Raw genomic sequence first — 19322 nt, 5'->3', positions numbered from 1 at the left:
CAGCTCCTTATGGTCACCTGAGCACAGGAGGTCAGGTCCCAGCCCATAAGTGGACTGTGGTCATGCTCAAATATGTTAACAATAGTCACAGAAAAGAACCTAAACCCCATAGCATAGCCACGCTAAACATTTCTTTGGCTGTATAATCACATTTTGCCTTATTTCTTACAAAGAGGCATTATAATGCAAACATTAAGCAGTTACAATGTCATTCAAAGCAACTTGCAAACTGCCAGACTGCCCACTCTGCCTTCCTCTGCTCCCACTTACGCTGGGAGAAATTCGGAATAACCCAACCTATCTCAGTAGAGGTTTATCACTCTGAAAGACACCAGCGCGAGTCACAGATTTTCTAACTATGGTTTGGATCAAAACCCAGGACTCATTCATCGTATCTCAGGGTATTTAGTATTGACTTCAATTAAAAACCTCCTCGCCGTGCCAAAATGCTTGCAGATGCAAACTTCCGCGTTCAGTGTCTGCAACACATTGCTTGAAAAAAGCTGTGATGCTACATTTACAGGCTGAGGTAGATGGAGAAAGTAGGACCTGCCTGTAAAATTTCCCCTTGTTCTGCAAACTCTCTCTCTCTCTGCAATGCACCAATTCACCACAGTGCAAAAATACACACTTCAGTCAATACATTCTTGGGAAGGAATGGGGGCTGGTAGAGTGGTTTTTGAAGGCAAGCCACAGAATATTCTAAACAGGGGACACGCAGCGTGTTTTAACTGCTGTGATAATTCTGCATAAAGAGATGTTAAGGATCTAGCTCCTTGCTGTAGCATGCCATGTGTCCCTGAATAAAATTACTGCCATGCAGGCTGTTAGCAGAGGAATGCGTAAACAGACAATGTATCCTTGCATCAGTTCCACAAAATGTTGCACAACACAAATGCCTCTCGATGTGTCATTTCCTGCTTGGCCACCAGCCCAGCTGCTGACAGGCAGTCAACAAGAAAAAAAAAAAAAAGAAGAAAAAAAAGAAAAAAAAAGTTTTTCTGAAAAAAAGAAAAAAGAAAAAAAGAAAAAAAACCCCAAAACTGACAGATTTAAAGCTGTTCTACTCCAAAGGACATTCCACTAGCCCCAGACTTATCCCTCCGCCCTGCGCCTTTGAAAGAAAAGGAGGAGAACTTCCTAAAAACTCTTACGGTTTTAAGTCTAGGAATCTCAAAAATCTCAATCACTTATCTGCTTTTTATAAGCCAGGTCGGCCAAACAGTTAATACAAAGGCTGAGCAGAACCTCTCACTGGCTTTCCCTGGCTTCTGCAGCGTGCATAGACAAAAAGGTGATGTTTGCTCATACCTTTCATCACGTGTGCACCTTGCAAGCTGCAGTGGCAGAGAGATATTTGGGAGCTGAATGAAGCAGAGCAGCTTTCTCCTACTGAAACGCTTCACTTCAAAGCTCAGAACTACTTTTCCACTCATGCTGATAAAGAAAATTGTAGTTGGTGACTTTGGAGACTACCTTTAATTAGAGATGAACTAAAGTCTTTGGAAGACAGGCAAAGTATGAAAATATATAGACTTCTCCTCCCTCCTTTCTCCTGATTTCTCTCCTGAATGGGTTTCTACCAAAAACAGCCAGAAAGAAGGACACGTCTCCTATTCAAAAGCTACCGCTATGGAAGGGCAAATAAATATTTCTGTAATTATAACAAGGTAAGGAAAAGGCATTAAATGAGGATTTAGGTAAAGGTCTGGGGGGGGGGGGATGTTCTGGGTTTTTTGTTTTTTTTTCTTCTTATTTTAATTACTTTACAGTGATCTCTTGCTGTCAGTCAGTTATGACCTCATGACAACTTATTTCTCCAGAAAACTCCTTTCAGCCCTCCCAGCTGGAAGGCAGCTCTGCTGGCCAAGATGTGCATATGGCAGAGGTTTTATCCTGGATGTGAGGAGAGAAAAATATCTGCAGGATTTCCCAATGATTCTCAAAGATCTTATACAACCCTGCCTCCAGACTCTGTCACTCAAGAGTGCTATGTGCTGTCTCAATCCAGTACAAAGACTGTGCAACACAGTAGATGTCCCTGGATGGTAATCTAGATAGACTGAAATAGATAATTAAAAATAAATACATCTTTTCCAAAGAAAAATCATCAGAAGACCTTTTCTCACATAGAAATGGGAAGTTTTCCTAACAGAGCAACCTGACATCACTGTCTCTATTAAACTGTTTTAAAATAATAACAAAGAGGCAAGGCAGCAAGCTTCTACAAGCATCTGTTTAATACAACTAAATGGCACTTACATTTAAGAACCTGACTTTCTGAAGTGCTGAGCATCCAAAACACCAACTGGAGTCACTGCATGCCACGACTGTTCAGCACTCTTAAAGTCAGGCTCTAAATGATTGTGATATCTGTCATGGTATTGCTGCTACTCCTACTGCTGCTGGAAAGCACGCAGCATTCGTTCGCTCCAGTCAACTTGCCAACAGAAGGTCAGAGTGCCTCGCCTATAAACAAGCCTTACAAATTCACGATCTAAAGCATGATGTCATGTCTTAAAATGATAAGCTGGCAACAAAGTAAATGACATTTTGTAAAGATGTGCATAATTTTATGTTTACGCTACTTAGAATGAAGGTTCTAATAAGTCATTGGTTGTGTTCCTTTAAAGGGAAGTTTTATAACTGAGATGAATCACAACTGCAAAAGATCAAAGTTTAAAAACATCAATGATGCCATGGGGTACTTTTTAATCTTGTAATGAATGATGATCATGTGCTCTTATGAAGTTGGTCCAACTGCCAACGCCAGATGTGTATATTAAGAAAAAAGTTGTTTGTAATGTGACAGCTCTGGTTGAGCTGCCAGAGAGAGGAAAACTAGGATAACATGCTTGAGATGTCGAAGCAAAATACTGATCCTGGCAGAGAGGGGCACTATTTGCCGATACATAATTTTTTAAGAAAAACACATTAGCTATCACAGCCGCTCACTGACTTGAATTCCTTATTGCCCCCAACCACCTAATTTTCCTTATGCAATGTAAATGCCAGATACACTTCTTGAACAATTACTACCAAACGGCAATAAATCTACATGAGTGGAGGGGCTCTCAGAAGGAAGCAGAACATCAGTGAAATTCCCACAGCCCACTGGAGCTACTCTTTCCCTGAAAATTCAAGTTTAAAAACTGGTCATCCTTGAAAGTATCAGACTGCAATAACAGAACTTGCAGAACCAAACTGACCACAGAGTGGAGCTTCACTAAGCATTTAGCCAAAATATTAAAATTCAAATGGACATTCAAGCTCAAATTCGGCTTTAGAAAAATATTTATGAAGAAAAAAGACACTATAACTCCTGTAACTCTAGGCTATAAGGACTAAGTTACTGAGCATTCCTAGGTACTGAGCATTCAATGAGAATAGCAGACAGGTAACACGTCTAGAGGCCTTTCAGGCCTAAACTAAAAAACTCCAGCAGAACTGGGAAAATTTATTAAGTTATATGAACACAGCCTCACTTTTAATCCACTGATCACCAAAATACTTAGTCCCAATGCAGGCAGGTTCCCTTTCTGTGCTACACCGGGTAGTCCGTGCTAGCCTCTGTGTCATTTTCAAACTGCTCTGTTCTTTCACAGTGGTTGTGTCCCTGCTAGGAGGCTTCCTCTTTTGTGGATGCCCTAATACATACGTGGAAGCAGCCTCCAGATGGGAATGGCTAAATGATACATAACTTATTCCTGGTTTTTACTCCATGAATGCACTTTTCCCAGTGTCTCCAAGTAACCTACGTGGAGCACCAGCTGCAAGTGAAAATGAAAAATGGGAAGTGATTCAGCTCGGGATAGAAGACCGAACAAGAATCCCCTCGCTGTGACAGACTGACACCTCAGCTGTAGAGCAGGTAGCAATTTAACTATCTACGTGATGAAATTTATCGAGAGCTACTTGCTTTTTATTATCTGTTATTCAAGATGAAACTCAACAGTCTGGACAGTTCTTACAGAAGGCATTTCAGTTCCTTTCTCTCAGTGTAAGAGGAGGTGACACTGCAGCGTGTATTAGCATGAGAAATACTTAATTGCGTGAATGCTGTCTACGTCTTTCTGTGTCTTCTGCCTTTGTGATATTTCAAACAAAACTCCAGAAAAGCTTGTTAAAGGTCTCATTTGTATGTGCAGATCAATGGTGAAATAATTACTTGAGATGCCTCTCTTATAGGGATTTTTTTAATGTGGTTATTCATCAAATAATTCTTCATCTCTAAATGTAATTTAAATACAGCTATACCTGGTTAATCCAATCAATTTAGAAAGGGTCGTTCCAGTTAAATTAAGAAAAAATTCCAGTACTGGCTCATCAGTGATACCCATATGATGTGAGACTGGTTACCAGCTAAATGTGCTAGACAGAGAGACAGCTGTATAAATCATGATGGATTAACCAGACTTGACTGTATCTAAAAATAAGCACTACCCATAACACTGCTAGGGCACGACAAAACACAATTGTCATAAAAATATAGTCAGTGATGATTGCAAATATATCCTTAGTAAGTTAGGAAGGTGCACTGCTATGGCATAAACGGCTGAGTGAAAACCTGCTGGACTATGTTTAAACAAAACATACTTTCCATGCACAAATAAGAAACAAAGACCATGCTGCTGATATGCTGGTTTTTTATCTTTCTTTGGCCCCCAGGGGTCTATGATGAGTCCATAGCTGAAAACCAATTTCAGGTATGATGAGATTAACCAGGTGCATTAATTATCTGATGGCAAAAGAATTTAAGGGCAAACAAAAAGGCACTATATTATGTATTTTCTCTCTGTGCTAGGACTGATCCTGAAAGATCAGTCTCCTGTTTTGTTCTAAACATCTTCAGTTGGAACCTTACAGGAGTTTAGGGAATTCAGCATATTGCAGGATTGTACCTATTATGCCTACATCAGATTATATATAAATACAGTGGGTTTAATTCTCATTTACGTTGGCACATAATGTATCAAGACCTTGATGTGAATGAGAATCAGGTTCGTGATTGCCCAAATTCAGCCAAACACTTAAGTGTGCGTTTAATGCAAGTATGTGTGTGGTCCAGTAGACTCCAAATTAAGCATGCGCTTACATATTTTGCTAAGGAAGAGCCAATGTTTGACAAAGACATATATTTCATTTATAGGTCTCCGTTAAAACAAAATTAAGCAGACGTTAAGTGCAAAAATGAGAATATAATACTCACTTCTTGGCTCCCTTGGCCCATCCACTGTAACCTTTATAGCTCTGTGGTACGTAGCGACTTGGGGGGGATTTGTCAGGACAGTTATTGTCAAAGTAAAGCTCTTTCCTACAAAGGGGAAAAAACAACAAGGAATGAGTGATTACAACATGAAAACAGTCACATGCATGTTCAGTAAAGAATCAAAGACGTTTAAAATTATTCCCTGTCGTTACCACAATCGTGAAAATTAAAAACATAACTGACCATAGGAGTTTTCCTTCCCTTCAGTTTTACTCTATGTCAAGAATATGTCCATGTGTTGACAATCTAAATGTTTCTTATTTAATAATGGGTCATCATACAATGACAGAACAAAAGTGATTCACTGCTGAGGACAAGCCAAATTCTTTGCTGCATTGAAAGTGGTGTAAATCCAAAGCAAGTCAGACAATTTAAAAATTTACTCCAGTTTTGCAGCTGTGTGACAGAGAGCAGAATGTGGCCACATGTTATTTACTTCACACAGTTTTATCATTTCATTTGTTTGACTCGACTACAATAAGATGAGGAAAGAATATAATTTCCTCCTGGGAGTTATTTTAGCAGGGAATCAGTGTCTCCTGTCCTTCATATGCCAGGGGTAGTATGATGATATCATTCTTACTGGAACACACTTTTTCCCTTACATATAGTCCATCTATGAAATATTAAGAAAGCCCCCAACTTTCCGGTGGGGGTGAGAAACTGCTATGTGCATGTATGTTGCTATCAGAAGTTTGTATATTTTTTTAAATTTTATTTTCAAAATTCGAATTCATGCAGAGATTGCACAAGATCATCCGCAGCCTTTAGCTGAATCAAAACGTTAAAAAGAAATAAATAAAGGGAGCTGCCTGCGTCTGAGTGCACATTCTCACAAGGCGCTGGCCCCCGTTCGGGAGACTCACTGACAGTTGTAATCTGTTAGATATGCAACGGTTAGTCATGTCAGATAGTCAAAACTGAAAACTGTTTCAAGACAGGAAAAGGTGGGCGTACAACAGTGACTCAATAAAACAGTCAGCAGTCTTCGGCCTTCATGCTCATTTAAGCTGTTACTTTACCAGACACTTAAAACTCTCTTTCCCCCCCCTCCTCCGCCTCCTCGCTGTGTGTATACGTGCATTTTTGTTGCTAGGGCTTTTCCTCTCACTGAACTCTGAAGGCATTCAATCAAGACACAAATCTTAAATGATATGTAACAGCGCAAACTTAATGCATTTTTTTCGAGCCTAATATAGAACAGCTTATATATAAGGCATAATACAGAACAGAGCTTTGGCTGTCAAATCTGGTAATTGGTCTTTCTTTCTGGTCCAAGTCATATATCCCCCAAACCTGCCTGAGACACGCATCATTTATTATCAGGAGTGCAACTTCAAACTGTCTTGGCTATATTTTTTCACGAACTAGAATGCGACATGGATATTTTTTAAGGAAATATAACTGTCATTTAGAGTAAAATGATTTTCCAGGTGTGGCTGTGCCCCAGCTGTGCCCACCTCTCCAAGAGACACAGGTTAGAGGGAAGGTCAGAACCCAGCAAAGGTGCAAAAATCTCAGGAGGCTGAATCCCATCTCAGTGGAGATGCATGGCTGAAAGTGGCTTTTCCCAGTTTCATTGAGAAATGGATTATTTCTCAGATCTTTTGAGACTGATCATCACAAGAGGAGAATTAGGTGTATGTAAGGATGTCCAGCCTTTGTCAAATCCTGCCCATCCGCCATCCCCAGAGGTAAACTGTGTGTCCTGCCAGAGTACAGTGTGTACAAAGGCATCCTCCAGGCATACAGCAACAGCTCTACTTAAGCACATAGTGCTTCCGTGCCTGCTTCTTTAGGGCTGAAAAAGGTCTGTGCCTTTTCTTCCTCTCCAAGCAGGTATTAGCCTATTGCTTGTATACGTATCATTCACCAGGGATAGGTTTAAGGCCTCCTGCAGCACCAGCTTATCATGTCAAAAAGTTCTGACTATTAAATTGTATGATGATGACATTCAGATGACAATTACCCATACAAAATCAGTGGCATGTTATTGGTAAAAAAGACACTAAAGGGATTTTCTATATACCTTCCAATGAAGACTTCAGCTTTCCAATGCTACCGTTCTGCTTATATGCCAAATCAGTATAAAAGTCCATCACAACTAAAAATTAACCCAACAAAATATACTGTTTGTAAGGTGCTGTGAAATCATTCTATAGCAAAGCACAGCAACATTTTCTACACTAAGTGTACCTCAACAGGATGCAGTGGCCAGAAAAAAAAAGCCTTCCTCAATATAAAGAGCTATGTTTTGACCTCACCTGTGAGCATTTCTACCTTGTCACCTCTGAGCCAGCCTAAGTTGAAGAGGTAAGTATCTAATTTGAAAATGAAACTGGTTTTGTTCCCCAAGTGGTATTCTCCCAGACTAAAGCATTAATGAAGTAACACTGCTGAAGCCCACTCGCACTCAGTAAACAGTACATCACTTCATCGCAGGGAGCTAAGCAGCCCTGCCAGTGCACTCAGGTTCCAGGGCTTTCAAGAGATGATTTACATATTACAGGATTAAGAACAAAATAAATTTTTTAAGGTCCCCTCTTTCAATGATGCTTATGTCTTCCGCAGATACTTCACAGATATCCCTCTTCAGCCACAAAATCCTTTAATGCACTTTTTATCACCTTTCTTTATTGCTCTTAGTCATTTCAACTACTCACTTTCAGAGGCTAAAGTCTAATTGTAGTTCTCTTTTATTAAATTCCCCAGCCAAGCAGTCATCTGGCACTATTGCTTCAGTGTGTCTAAACTGTGCATTCTTTGTTATTCACACATGTGAGCCGAGCTGACACAGAGGAGGACGAGATGGACATATGCTGAAGCACAAGGCAAACCCCAGAAATTAGCTTGAAAGGAGACTCGGCAGCTTGTGTGTGTTGCATATTTTTTCAGTTAGATGCTAATGTGATTAAAGTATCAGGACACAACAAAATTAAGGTTATGATCCTTTGCTTATTGAAGACAGGAATTCTTTCTTCTCTGCGCTGTGGATCAGGCTTGTAAAAGTGAGCTACCGCCTGAAAACCACATACAAACAACTTCTGCATTCACACAAAGCACCCCAGTTACTTATTCTTATGAATCCAGAAAAGGTGTTTAAGAGAAATTATACAAACAAAAACGTGAAGCTTCTGTCAGGCAAGCAACATTAATATGTATAAAACCCCAGTTGCTTCGTTCAGCCATGGGAAGCAAGAAAAAACGTGGGAGAGGAGGTGAAGTGCTAAGTTGATGATTCAGACTTCACAATCAAATTTAGAGATACAGAGATCAAAGCACGAGCTGTTTAGAAAGATGTAAATCTAAAGTCAGGAACAGGTGTGGATTAGTTTCTCGCCACCGAAAAATGATTTCTTTATTACTTTATTTTTCCTGTTCTACTTCAAGATCTGCATCTACCGGTATTTTTCTACGTAAGGAGCTTTCTCACTTCTGTTTGCAACTACTGCTTTCTTTTCCTGCTATTTTAAGCCGAGTTCTAAAAATCTATCATTAATGATAACTCTTTCTCCTTCTCTCCCTCTCTCTCTCTCTCTCCCCCTCTCTGTTCTAAGTCTGGAAGACAAGTCTGGACCAATTTCTCCATCCTGCCTCTGGCAGCAGAATGCAGCATTTCAGATCCTCCACCGAGTCCCGGCTGCTTCAAAGGAAAAGCCCTACTTTCTTCCGTTAAGATCATAAGAAATATAGGGGGAGGGGGTCAGCTCTGTTTGGACATAATTACACTTCATCAAAAGAAGCTTTCTTCATCTTCCATGCGTGAAAAGTCTGCAAGCAGTTAAGTCTGTCTTTTTTCTTCCTTTTTTTTTTTTTTTTTTTTTTTTTTAAATATAAAAATTGCTATTTGGGAAACTAGCCAAAACTCAGAAAGCCAATATAGTAAAACAGTGCACACCCTTTGTTTTTCTTTGAAGTCTCTTAAATAAATATGTTGAGGGTTTGAAAAGTACACTATCGCTTTTCCATAGATACTACCCAGACTGATCAGAGAAAAAGTCTATTCCAAGTCTGCTAGACACAAATATAAATTAAACTACTGGAACACAATTTTAGGAGGTTTGTGCTTGTATGTGTCTGTAGCCGTATCTACTGGAGCTTTAGGCCCTATATTTCATTTCCTATGCTTTAATAAAAAGTATATATCATCGGTTTCAAATGAAATTCACAGATCAGAGGTAGTACATCACATCTCAGTTCTTTTTCAGCACTACTGAAAGACTGATACACTAGTGAACTTTTACTGCAAGGCAGCAGTAGTGATGGAGCCAGAGAACTTTCAAACCTAATCCATCAGCAGAATAACAAAGCAGACTGGGGTTTTTTAAAGAAAGCAAGACAAATGGAAGAGATAGGTAACACCTTATCCAAAAGGGCAGTGAACTCCATATTTATATTGCATTACTGTTGCAATAGTCATTCAGTCTTTCAAGTTCTTCTTTATTAAAAATACTTTTTAAGTTGTAAAATGATAAAGAGAATTGTTGACCAGGTCACTAAAATAAAAAAATAGCCACTGTAAGCCACGCTTATGGACACACTTTCAGAAAGCACTTCTAAAAGCGTGCCAACTGATTTAGATTATCTAGGCCTCTGTCATATGTTTAATATTTTTTTTTGGACAAATACTCTTCCCTTCATTAAGATGAATTACAACTGCTTTCTGAAGAATATTACTATAAAATTAGCTTTATTGCTAATTTCCCAGGACAACTCTTTGGCTTCTGTTGCTTTGTTTTGCCCCATGCAAGGCTAGTTAAAATAAAAATTAATAATTACTTTAAATACATAGAGGAAAAAAATGTAGGTTGGATCAATGACTGATAAAACAAACCCCTCTGAAGATTCTTGCAGCAACAACTGAAGTGCCAGCTTCCTTCGAGCTATCCTTTCAATCATTACCTGAAATTTGAAAGCAGCTACAAGGCTCTTAAAAAGGAATTCTTGCAAACTTGCAATAATTACAAAGGCTTTCTATAAGTGCAGTGCAGTTTCCAGATTATAGGAAGCTCCTAAACAGCTGGAAGACAATGACAGCACTCTACATCTTCAAAAAAAACCCCAACCCATATTGAAAGTTACCCTGTCATTTAAAGTAAAGGTTAAATTTAGTTCAAGCCCAAGCTTACCAGCAATTCATAAAAAGTTAACCAGTTTACTAAAAAGAAAAGTACAAGCTATTTTTGCAGGTCATATGCAGTTTGATTGTAAAGGCCAGGGAAGTCACTTGAAAGCTTTCCACCAATAGCTGTAAGCCCTTAAAGATGTAAGCCCTTGAAGAATATAACCTATAGCACGTGATATGCAAATTCCCCTTAATTACAGGTCTTCTGCAACAGCTTCAGAAGCAGCTCTACTGCTGAAGGGAATTCTCCACCTCTCACTGCATGGCCTGAGATACACTCTCTGACTCCAGATAACCTAGATCACAAATACCCCCATTTTCTTCTACTTCTGTTGTGTGATTATAATAGGGAAGCAGATACTCTGCAAATAATTTTTCAAAATCTGTGTCTGATAAAAACATAGACACACGATGAGTCAGAAAAACATGAGAGAAACTCTTAACTTGGTTTGCACAAATGCTGAAGATTGCAAATAAAATATGCATTATCCCTCCAAATAAAAGGCCAACGTGACATTATTTACAGATTAATCAGTATTTCATTGCAATGTAAGTTTTACATCTAGACATCAGTTTTACTTCATTATGGATGCATAAAATGCAGTGGCCTACCTCTTCCACTTCTGCCCACAAATCGTAAGTCATTAAATCTGGCCACCTGGTTCTTCATCACAGCAGAAGCATTTCGTAGCTCTGCAGAGTAGTTCTCATCGTTTCCAGCCATGACAGTGACCACTGTTCCATCAGGCACTTCTCCTAGGGCGACCACCTGTTAAAATGGGAAGACAACCACAACTCGTGAAGCAACACTTTGAAAACGCATGTCTCCATCCCAGCTTTGCAGGCTGCCATGCTCATTACAAAGCTCTGTGGCAGCTTCTCCAGCCTGCTGTGGAGTCATGTATTAGCTGAACACAGAACAAAGTGCCACATCAAACAAAGAAACATCTTGTATTGTCTCCCATTCGCATAGCCTAATAGGGAGTTTCTTCTTTGTTACAGTTCTTCAGAAACATTCAACATCCTTATGTAGAGTGCATGGTTTAATGCTTCCTGAAGGCCAACTTTGTTCTTAGCAACCAGTGAGAGGCCAGAAAACATGAGGCATGGCTTGTATCCATAAATTATATGCGGGAACGCATTTGAAATGGAAAGTTAGAAATTACTATTAGCAGCCTTATCACCCAGATTTGGTTCTACTTCTCTGCTGGTTGCACTCATCGCCTTGACCCTAGAACTCCTCAAACTTCAAGCTAGAGAGACACACACACACACACCCCCCACCTACCTATCCCAGGAGTGGCACCAGGGGCATTAGCAGACAAAGCTCTCCACCCAACACGCTGTTGCGATGGAGCACTTTATGGCTGGAATTCAAACTCTTCAGATGCAATATAAAACAAAGGCTGTACTTCCTTGCAGGCATGCAAATTCTCATAGCACTCACAAGAGTTGCTTGTGGTTAGCACTGATACCTCCCTCAAATTCCAGGATGGGTGAACAGAAAATATCAAAGTATTTCTCCCTATGTTTCAGCTACCTGATAGTCTCACTTTTATGCTTCAGTGGTTGTGTAGTGCTCCATCACCTGATTACATAAATGCCACAGAGCAGACAGCTACTGTCTTCTAATCTGTAACCACCAGGGATACCTACAGTGTTACTGCACTGTGACTTTTTAAAGTAAAAATAAAGTTAAGCAGGAATATACTAAGTTACAAGGAAGAAATCATACACATGCCTCACATGGGGCAGAAAAGTCCACAAAAGTATCAAGAAAATAATTTTGTTTTACCCAGTTAGCTAATACCCACAATGGAAATAAACTTGTAACAAAAAGAGATTCAGAAATATGGTATGGCTGAGCTCAAAGTTGGAAAAAAAATATACCTTGAGATACAAAGTCTGTCCCCTTCCAGTTTCTACTAATTGACATGGTCAGATACAACTTTTTGTATTATGCAGAGTAATTTATTCTGTCTCCTGAAATATATATTACATTTTGTCATAAGCCCTGCTTGAAATTTCTTTCTTGTAAGTGATCCTGGCTGAAACTAATAATTGCAGGTTGCACTGTTATATTAATTAAGTGGAAAGAATGAAGAGCTCTGCATATATAAGGAGAGCATTATGTCGTCCAATGCGCTATACAATTTTTCTCTAGAACAATAAAAACTAACGACAAGGGTATACAAAATCTGAAATTATTTTAAATGGACTATATTACTGAAAATTATAGCTTGTCTTATTTAAAAGAAATACCGAAGAGAAAGAATAAAGCAAAGCTGAAAAGGATCTACCCTGGTGCTTTTCTGTCTTTCCGTAAAACACCAGGTAATACCACCCGAAACTGGAAACTGAGTTTTGCCACAAACAACTGTGAGGTCTCCATCTATCAAGCAAAGATTTTACTTTAAAGTGATGTGAACGTCCCTGAACATAACAACACAGGAACCACCGCTGCGGATAAGATCTGAGGTCCCACTAGCTCACTGCCTTGGGTCTGACAGCAACCAGGTCTGCCAGCTTCAAAGCAAGGTGTAAGGAATAATAAATAATAATCAAATAACAAATAATAAGCTGCTGAACAGATTACAGAGCTGACTCTTAACTCTTAATAAATGGATATTGGCTTACACTTGACAGCATGGGGCTTGAGATTACTTATAAAACACTCTCCAGGTTGTGATAGACCACGTTATCTCTGGACAGTGCTGTCATGCACATTAGCATCCAGGGGAGTTGCAACCTATGCTTTTTATATCTCATGAAACAAGGAGAAAAAAAAAATAAATCACACCAACTCCAGAAATGCAAAGAAGCCGAGAACACAGGAGGAAGTGTGAGTCTGCCAGGGGCCTCGGAAGAGGGAGCAGAATGACTGCAGCCTCAGCTCACCTCTTTCTCTCGAGGTAACCAGAGCACAGAGCAGGCAGCAGCATCGTATCTCCCTCTCACCCCAGTCTCCCGAACACAGGTACCGCTTGCAAAACCTGGGCAGGTGGAAGCAAGACCTCTTAAAATGCCCCCCCTGTGCCCCGCTGCTTTTCAGAGCTTTCCTCCCTACCCGTTCCACTCAACGATGTCAGTTCAATTTGTCAGCTTAGACATCAGCCTAAAACTGCACGTGCCGCTGCCAGAGTCACTGGGCTGATAGCGCCTAATCAAGAACTGCATCATTACTGCAATGCACTGGCTTTCCGATGCAGTATGATGCAATATCACTATTTGTCTAGTTAGCAGAAGACCGAAGGAAAAGACAGACTGAAATCAGAGGTGAAAATAAAAACTTTGGCTAATAAAAGAAAGTCATGGGAAACTCCCCTGCTATGCAACAGGAGTAAAATGCTTGTTCTCTTCATGCTTTTTTTACCATGAATTAGCAGAAGATTATTGCACACATACATAATAGCACTGGTTAGAAAAAAGCTTTGCAGAACAAGTTTGAAACCTGGAGAAATACATATCATTTTGAGAATTTAAAATAGTAATGTTACATACTGAAAAGCTGTTGGCATAAACCCCGATTTGGTAATTTTATGCCATGTATCAATCCAAAATTATTTACATATTCTTAGAAAAAGGATTGTAAATGCACTGTGAAATTAACTGTGTAAGAAAATAAAAACTAAAAGTAGCCACAGTGCACACTCCTTACCTATTCTTCAAACACAAATATCTCTAGTATTTCAAAATCTTTATTTTCCGCATTAAACCACCTACACATTTTGGTGATTAAAGATAGATTTTGCTTTTGCTTTTTTTTTTTTTTAACTAAAGCTCAAAAAGGTACATGAAGTCAGATGAAGCCACAAAATAAAACCAAATCAATTCTTACAAATTGAAAATAACTATGTATTTTTTGTATAACACAATTCTTGTCTGGTTAGGCAACCTGTTTGCCCAGTTTCGGTCCACTGAGATTTGAACTGGCCAAAGTATGTACCCTAAAGACGGAAGTTATAAGCATGAAGCAAAACTACTATACAACAGCAGGTACTAAGACTTGCTGCGGAGTAAAAGGCTTGTTTCAAAAAGGAAAAAAAAAAAAAAAGCTAGTATACATGCTAAACAGTTCCTCTCAAATACTGATATCTACCGCTTCAACAACTTTTCTAGTGAAACACTGCATTCAAACAGCTTCTGAATGCAAAATCTTCTGTATTGAGAACGCTTTTTCCAGAGATTGCCAAAAGAGCATCTGATACTATTAAAAATATTTTAATGTTCTGTAACTTAAAACAGAATAACTGATTTGCACTACTTTTTGTTTCAAAATATACATCTGGGCTGACAATTTATACAGCAGGTTTCAGCTTGAAGCTATTTAAAACAGCTGAGTTATAAACTCTGAAAATTGGGGTTTGGAGTGGAAATGCTGACAGACCCTTAACTACTGTGGTGCTACTGGGGAGAAGTTTTAGACCCCATGTCCCTTTCCCCCGCCCCTGCCTTTAGGTCCGTTAAGACTCTTTGCTACTATCAGTATCACACAGAAGCCACTTGTAACATCTAACGTGGCAAGTTGAGTCTTTATGACTTCCAGTAAAAAATCCAGGCAGACATATAAACAGAGGGCCGAAGTCTGATGACTTAAATAAAGTCCTGCTGGACATTAAGATTAAAAAGTGAATACAATTTGGACCTGGGTGCACAATATCCATTTATTTTATGCTGGAATACTAATGGATAGTTAGAGCTATACTAACAGGTACAAGTCTAATGCTCTTCCCAACAAAACCAGTTTGCAGTAACAGTCTTATTAGTTACTACACACAACAGGGACTCCCTCCCCAGTGCGTGTAAATATTAGTAATTAAAATTCAAATCTAATACTAAGCCAACATTATTTCAAAAAATTATAATCAAACCAGCACTGTTTATAACATACTTCCTCTCCTGCATAAGATTTATGTTTTTTTAAATTAAACCAGTGCTATATCCAGAGTACTTTTTAACTAGACATCTCTGCAAGAGAATTATGACACACTTAACACACCACTCAAAACATTATCATCAACATATTATTTATTGCCAATAAAACTTCAAAAAGTGTGTTGTCTGTGAGCTGTTTTACTTTCAAGTTACTCCTTAGCCAAGATTTCTATAGCCCAAATCTCTCTCTTTCTCCCTTTCAGAGATAATTCCCATTCTGTTGTAGCACAGTCAAGTGTTTCACTGTATGATACGTGCAGCTTCTTTGGTCTAAAAGTACTGGACAGCTGCAAGCAAGTCAAATTTGAAAAATAAAATTAATCTTTAAAGCTGGTCAAAATTATTTCCACTGAGTTTCAAATTAATTTACCAGTAAATAAGGGTATGTACGTCTTCAGTGTATTTTAAAAAGTAGGCATCGCATACTGCAAATGAAAACACAGATGAACCTACAGCAGAAGGGAGCAAGGGGTGATGCGTCTATCTGACACATCAGTAAATTAATGAGATCTATACCTCCCTGTCAGCAACCAAACATAGGACCCAAATATAAGATGTGTATAACTATATATATTTGAACACAAAAAGATTAGGGAACTGTCTAATCCTTTTTCTACCTTTTTATCACATATAAGTATTCTTATTGTAAAAACATTCTGAATACTTTAATATTTAGTTTAGATCTTTCCCTTATTCTAATGAACTGCCACCTCATCCTTCGAATTGCTGTAAGGTAGGAGATGGCTCTGACGTTTCAAATGAAAACTGCAATGCAAGTACAATAATGCAAGAGCTCTATCATCCCTCCTATAAACAGCAACTATAATACCAACTTAATCTAATGCCTGATTAAATTATAATCACAATTTTCCAAAAGCTCCTCCTTCACACCCCACAGCCCCTGTGAATCAGAATCACTGTGATCAACACCTAGAGTGCCTTGGAATGCGACACCAAGTCACGAAAACAGAAAACACCCTTTTTTTTTTGCCATATCTACTTCATCCGACCATCACGACCTGCAGAAGCAGGCCCTGTGCACAGGGTTCCTCCTGCAACTCCAGGCTCTCCCAGCTGCCGCCCTCACACAAAAGCACTTTAAAGTCAACTCTCATCTGCACCCCTATAACATTTCCAAAGCAAAGCTTCAGCTTTACCACCACTCACTTTACCACCAGCTCATTTAACCACTTCTACTAATTTTTTTCCCAGATAAATGGCAACGATAACACAGCTAGTGATGGGGACACACGAGAACAAGGTGATGTTCTGGAAATGCGCTGAGTGAGACTTTTTTCCAAACTGTTCTACCTTTTGAGTGATTTCCAGGCACATTATTTGGCACATCGCGGGTGAGGGAGTGGTAAGCCCCTTGCAGGGCCACTCCACCCCGTCTCTGACCCCGCACCCCACTCAGGCAGGTGCTCTGGGACACCTGAGCCATCACCATCACCCTACCAAAGGCCACAGGAGAGAAAGCTCTGGAGAGAATACTTGCAAATACTACCAGGGGAGGAAAAGGGGTTGCTTTAAAGCGTGGGATTATTCTTGTTTATTATTACAGTTTTTCTAAAAAAAATCGTTTCCTCTTATTAGCACGCCATGGGGATGTAGACAGAAAATTAAAAGCAGCATCCTCGGTGCAAATCGGGGTGGTATTTATTACTTAAACGAGCGAACCCTGCCAAGGAGAGGTCTTCTAGCCAGACACTTCCTCGCTTGTCCACCAGGAGAAGTGAAGGGGCCCTGCGCCCCCCCCTCCCCAGGAGCCCCATCCCCCCCTGCTCAGCCCCATCTCAGCCCGGGCTGCCTCTGGGGTAGGGGGGCAAAGCCCCTCTGCCCCCTCTCCCACCCCAGCGCGCCCAGCCTGACCCTCGGACCCCAGCCTCCAAAGAACGTTTCACCCACCCCAGATCCCCCAGTGCCACCTCTGGGAGTGGGGAAGAAGACAGGGGCACCCCCAGGGGTGAGGTACTGGGTTTCTCGGGGGGGGGGGGGGGGGGGGACGGACACGACACGCTTTGCACCCCCTCACTGAGCTCAGGCCGATGGGTAGATAACCCCTTCCTCAGGGAGGGAAAGCAATTGATTTTTTTTTTTTTTTTAAGAATGCCCAGGAGAGGGTCTGTGGAGAGAAGGGGGTGTCCCCAGGGGTGCTGCTGAGGGGGGCACAGGGTGCCCGGGGGCTGCGTGGGGGTGTCACGCCGGCACTGCCCCGCTGGGACGGAGATAACGGGATGGCTCCCGGGGTGCGCGCGGGGCGGGCCAGAGCACGGGGTGCATTGCCGGGGGGGGGGGGGGGGGGGGGGGCACTGCAGCCGCTGCAGGGGTGAGGGGGCAGAACAGGCACTGCAAGGTGGCAGGGCAGAGCGGGCATTTCGGGGGGCACAGGAAGCATTGCGGGGGCGGGGGGGCACGGGAGCCACGGCAGGATGGGGTGTGTAGGAGGCACCGCGCGGGCTGCACAGAAGGCATTGCGGGGCGGTGGGCGGCGAGGACGCTTCGCCAGGGGGGATGATGTGTGTGGGGGGGGGTGACAGGGGGCACGGCAGGACAGAGGGCACAGAAGCTACTGCAGGACGGGGAGGGGGGGCGGAGGCACAGCAGGACGGGGGAAGCACTGAGACACTGCAGGACGGGGAGCACGGGAGGCACAGCAGGATGGGGACAGGATACAGAAGCCACGGCAGGACTTGGGGGGGTTGGGGGGTGTGCAGGAGGCATGGCAGGATGGGGGGGCAGAGAAGCCCCTGTGGGCCGAGGGGGAGCACGGAAGCAGGATGGGGGGCCAAGGGGAGGTACTGCAGGACTGGGGGGACACAGAAACCCCTGAAATCCGGGGGGGGGGGGGGGGGGGGGGGGCACGGGAGACATTGGAGGCATTGCAGGACTGGAGGGGCACAGACACCCCAGCAGGACGGGAGGGCACGGGAGACATTGCAGGACTGGGGGGGCACAGAGACCCCTGCAGGATGGGGGGGCACGGGAGACACTGCAGGACTGGGGAGGCACGGGGAGGTATTGCAGGACTGGGGGGGCACAGAGACCCCTGCAGGATGGAGGGGCACGGGAGACACTGCAGGACTGGAGGGGCACAGACACCCCTGCAGGATGGGGGGGGTACGGGAGCCATTGCAGGACTGGGGGGGCACAGAGACCCCCTCAGGCCGGGGGACCGAGGGAGACACCGCCGGACTTGGTGGCGGTGGGGGGTGGGTGGCACAGGAGGTACCCAGGCCGGGGAGGGGGGGGGGCAGTGAGGCCCCTGCGGGCCGGGGGGGGCAGAGGCGTCTCTGCGGGAGGAAGCGCGGCGCGGCGCGGCGCGGGGGGGAGGCAGCCCCGGCCGGCGGCGGCTGCGGGAGGGGGTGTCTCACCTTGAATGCCACCGGGAGGGTCTTGTTGCAGCGCCAGTGCGAGGGCAGCACGGAGCAGAGGAAGTTGGGGCTGTCGGTGCGGACCAGCTCGGCGGGGTGGTCAGCGATGATCTCCACCATGGTGCGGTTATCGTGGGGGCGCAGCCTGGGCACGGCGGCCGCCGCTTCTTGCTGCTGCTGCTGCTGCTGCTGCTGTTGGGCTACTACGACAGGGCTGACTTCGCTCATCTTGCCGGGCTGCAGGCTGCTGGAGGGGGGGCTGAACCTCCGGCTGGTGCTGGGATCTACGGGAATACGCATCACAACAGCCACAAGTTAGCGAGTTGGGGGGCGGGGGGGGGGGGGGAGCGGTAGGGGGATCGCTTGAGGAGGCGTGTAGTGGGGGGTGGGGGTTGTAAAAAAAAAAATCTAGCCGAAAAAGGGGTGAATGAAAAAGTGGAGGGGTGAGGATATGGGGCAAAAAAAGCAAATCGGAGTGGGCGGGGGGGGGAAACCCAAAAAACCACACACAAAAAAAAAGCAAAAACAGGAGCGGATTAAACGCACGAAAAAAAAAAAAAAAGTCAAGTCTTTTTGTTTTGGTGGTGTTTTTTTTTTAAAGAAAGATTGAGGGGGCGGG

The 19322-nt window shown here is 42.6% G+C and overlaps 1 protein-coding gene and 1 long non-coding RNA gene across 5 annotated transcripts in view; one reads left to right on the top strand and one right to left on the bottom strand.

Annotated features, from left to right (window-relative positions):
• The window catches only part of RUNX2 (RUNX family transcription factor 2), a 159009-nt gene extending 139978 nt beyond the window's left edge, over window positions 1–19031 (bottom strand). For all 4 annotated transcript variants that reach the window (XM_056343014.1, XM_056343015.1, XM_056343016.1 and 1 more), the window contains exons 1-3: window positions 18704–19031; window positions 11007–11163; window positions 5210–5314 (exon numbers count right to left, since the gene is read on the bottom strand). In XM_056343014.1, the coding sequence (XP_056198989.1) occupies window positions 5210–5314; window positions 11007–11163; window positions 18704–19003 (562 nt within the window). In that variant the 5' untranslated portion in view covers window positions 19004–19031. The remainder of the gene's footprint in view (window positions 1–5209; window positions 5315–11006; window positions 11164–18703) is intronic.
• Window positions 1361–13032, top strand: LOC130151166 (uncharacterized). The gene is made up of 4 exons (XR_008822523.1): window positions 1361–1670; window positions 3741–3871; window positions 8827–9049; window positions 12729–13032. It is a non-coding gene; the product is annotated as an uncharacterized LOC130151166 (long non-coding RNA).
• Window positions 19032–19322: the final 291 nt, after the last annotated feature.

Source organism: Falco biarmicus, chromosome 6 (genome assembly GCF_023638135.1).
Source record: "Falco biarmicus isolate bFalBia1 chromosome 6, bFalBia1.pri, whole genome shotgun sequence".
In the NCBI taxonomy this organism is placed as follows: domain Eukaryota; kingdom Metazoa; phylum Chordata; class Aves; order Falconiformes; family Falconidae; genus Falco; species Falco biarmicus.
Note: the sequence above shows the minus strand (reverse complement) of the source record. Positions and strands in the feature narration are given on the sequence as shown.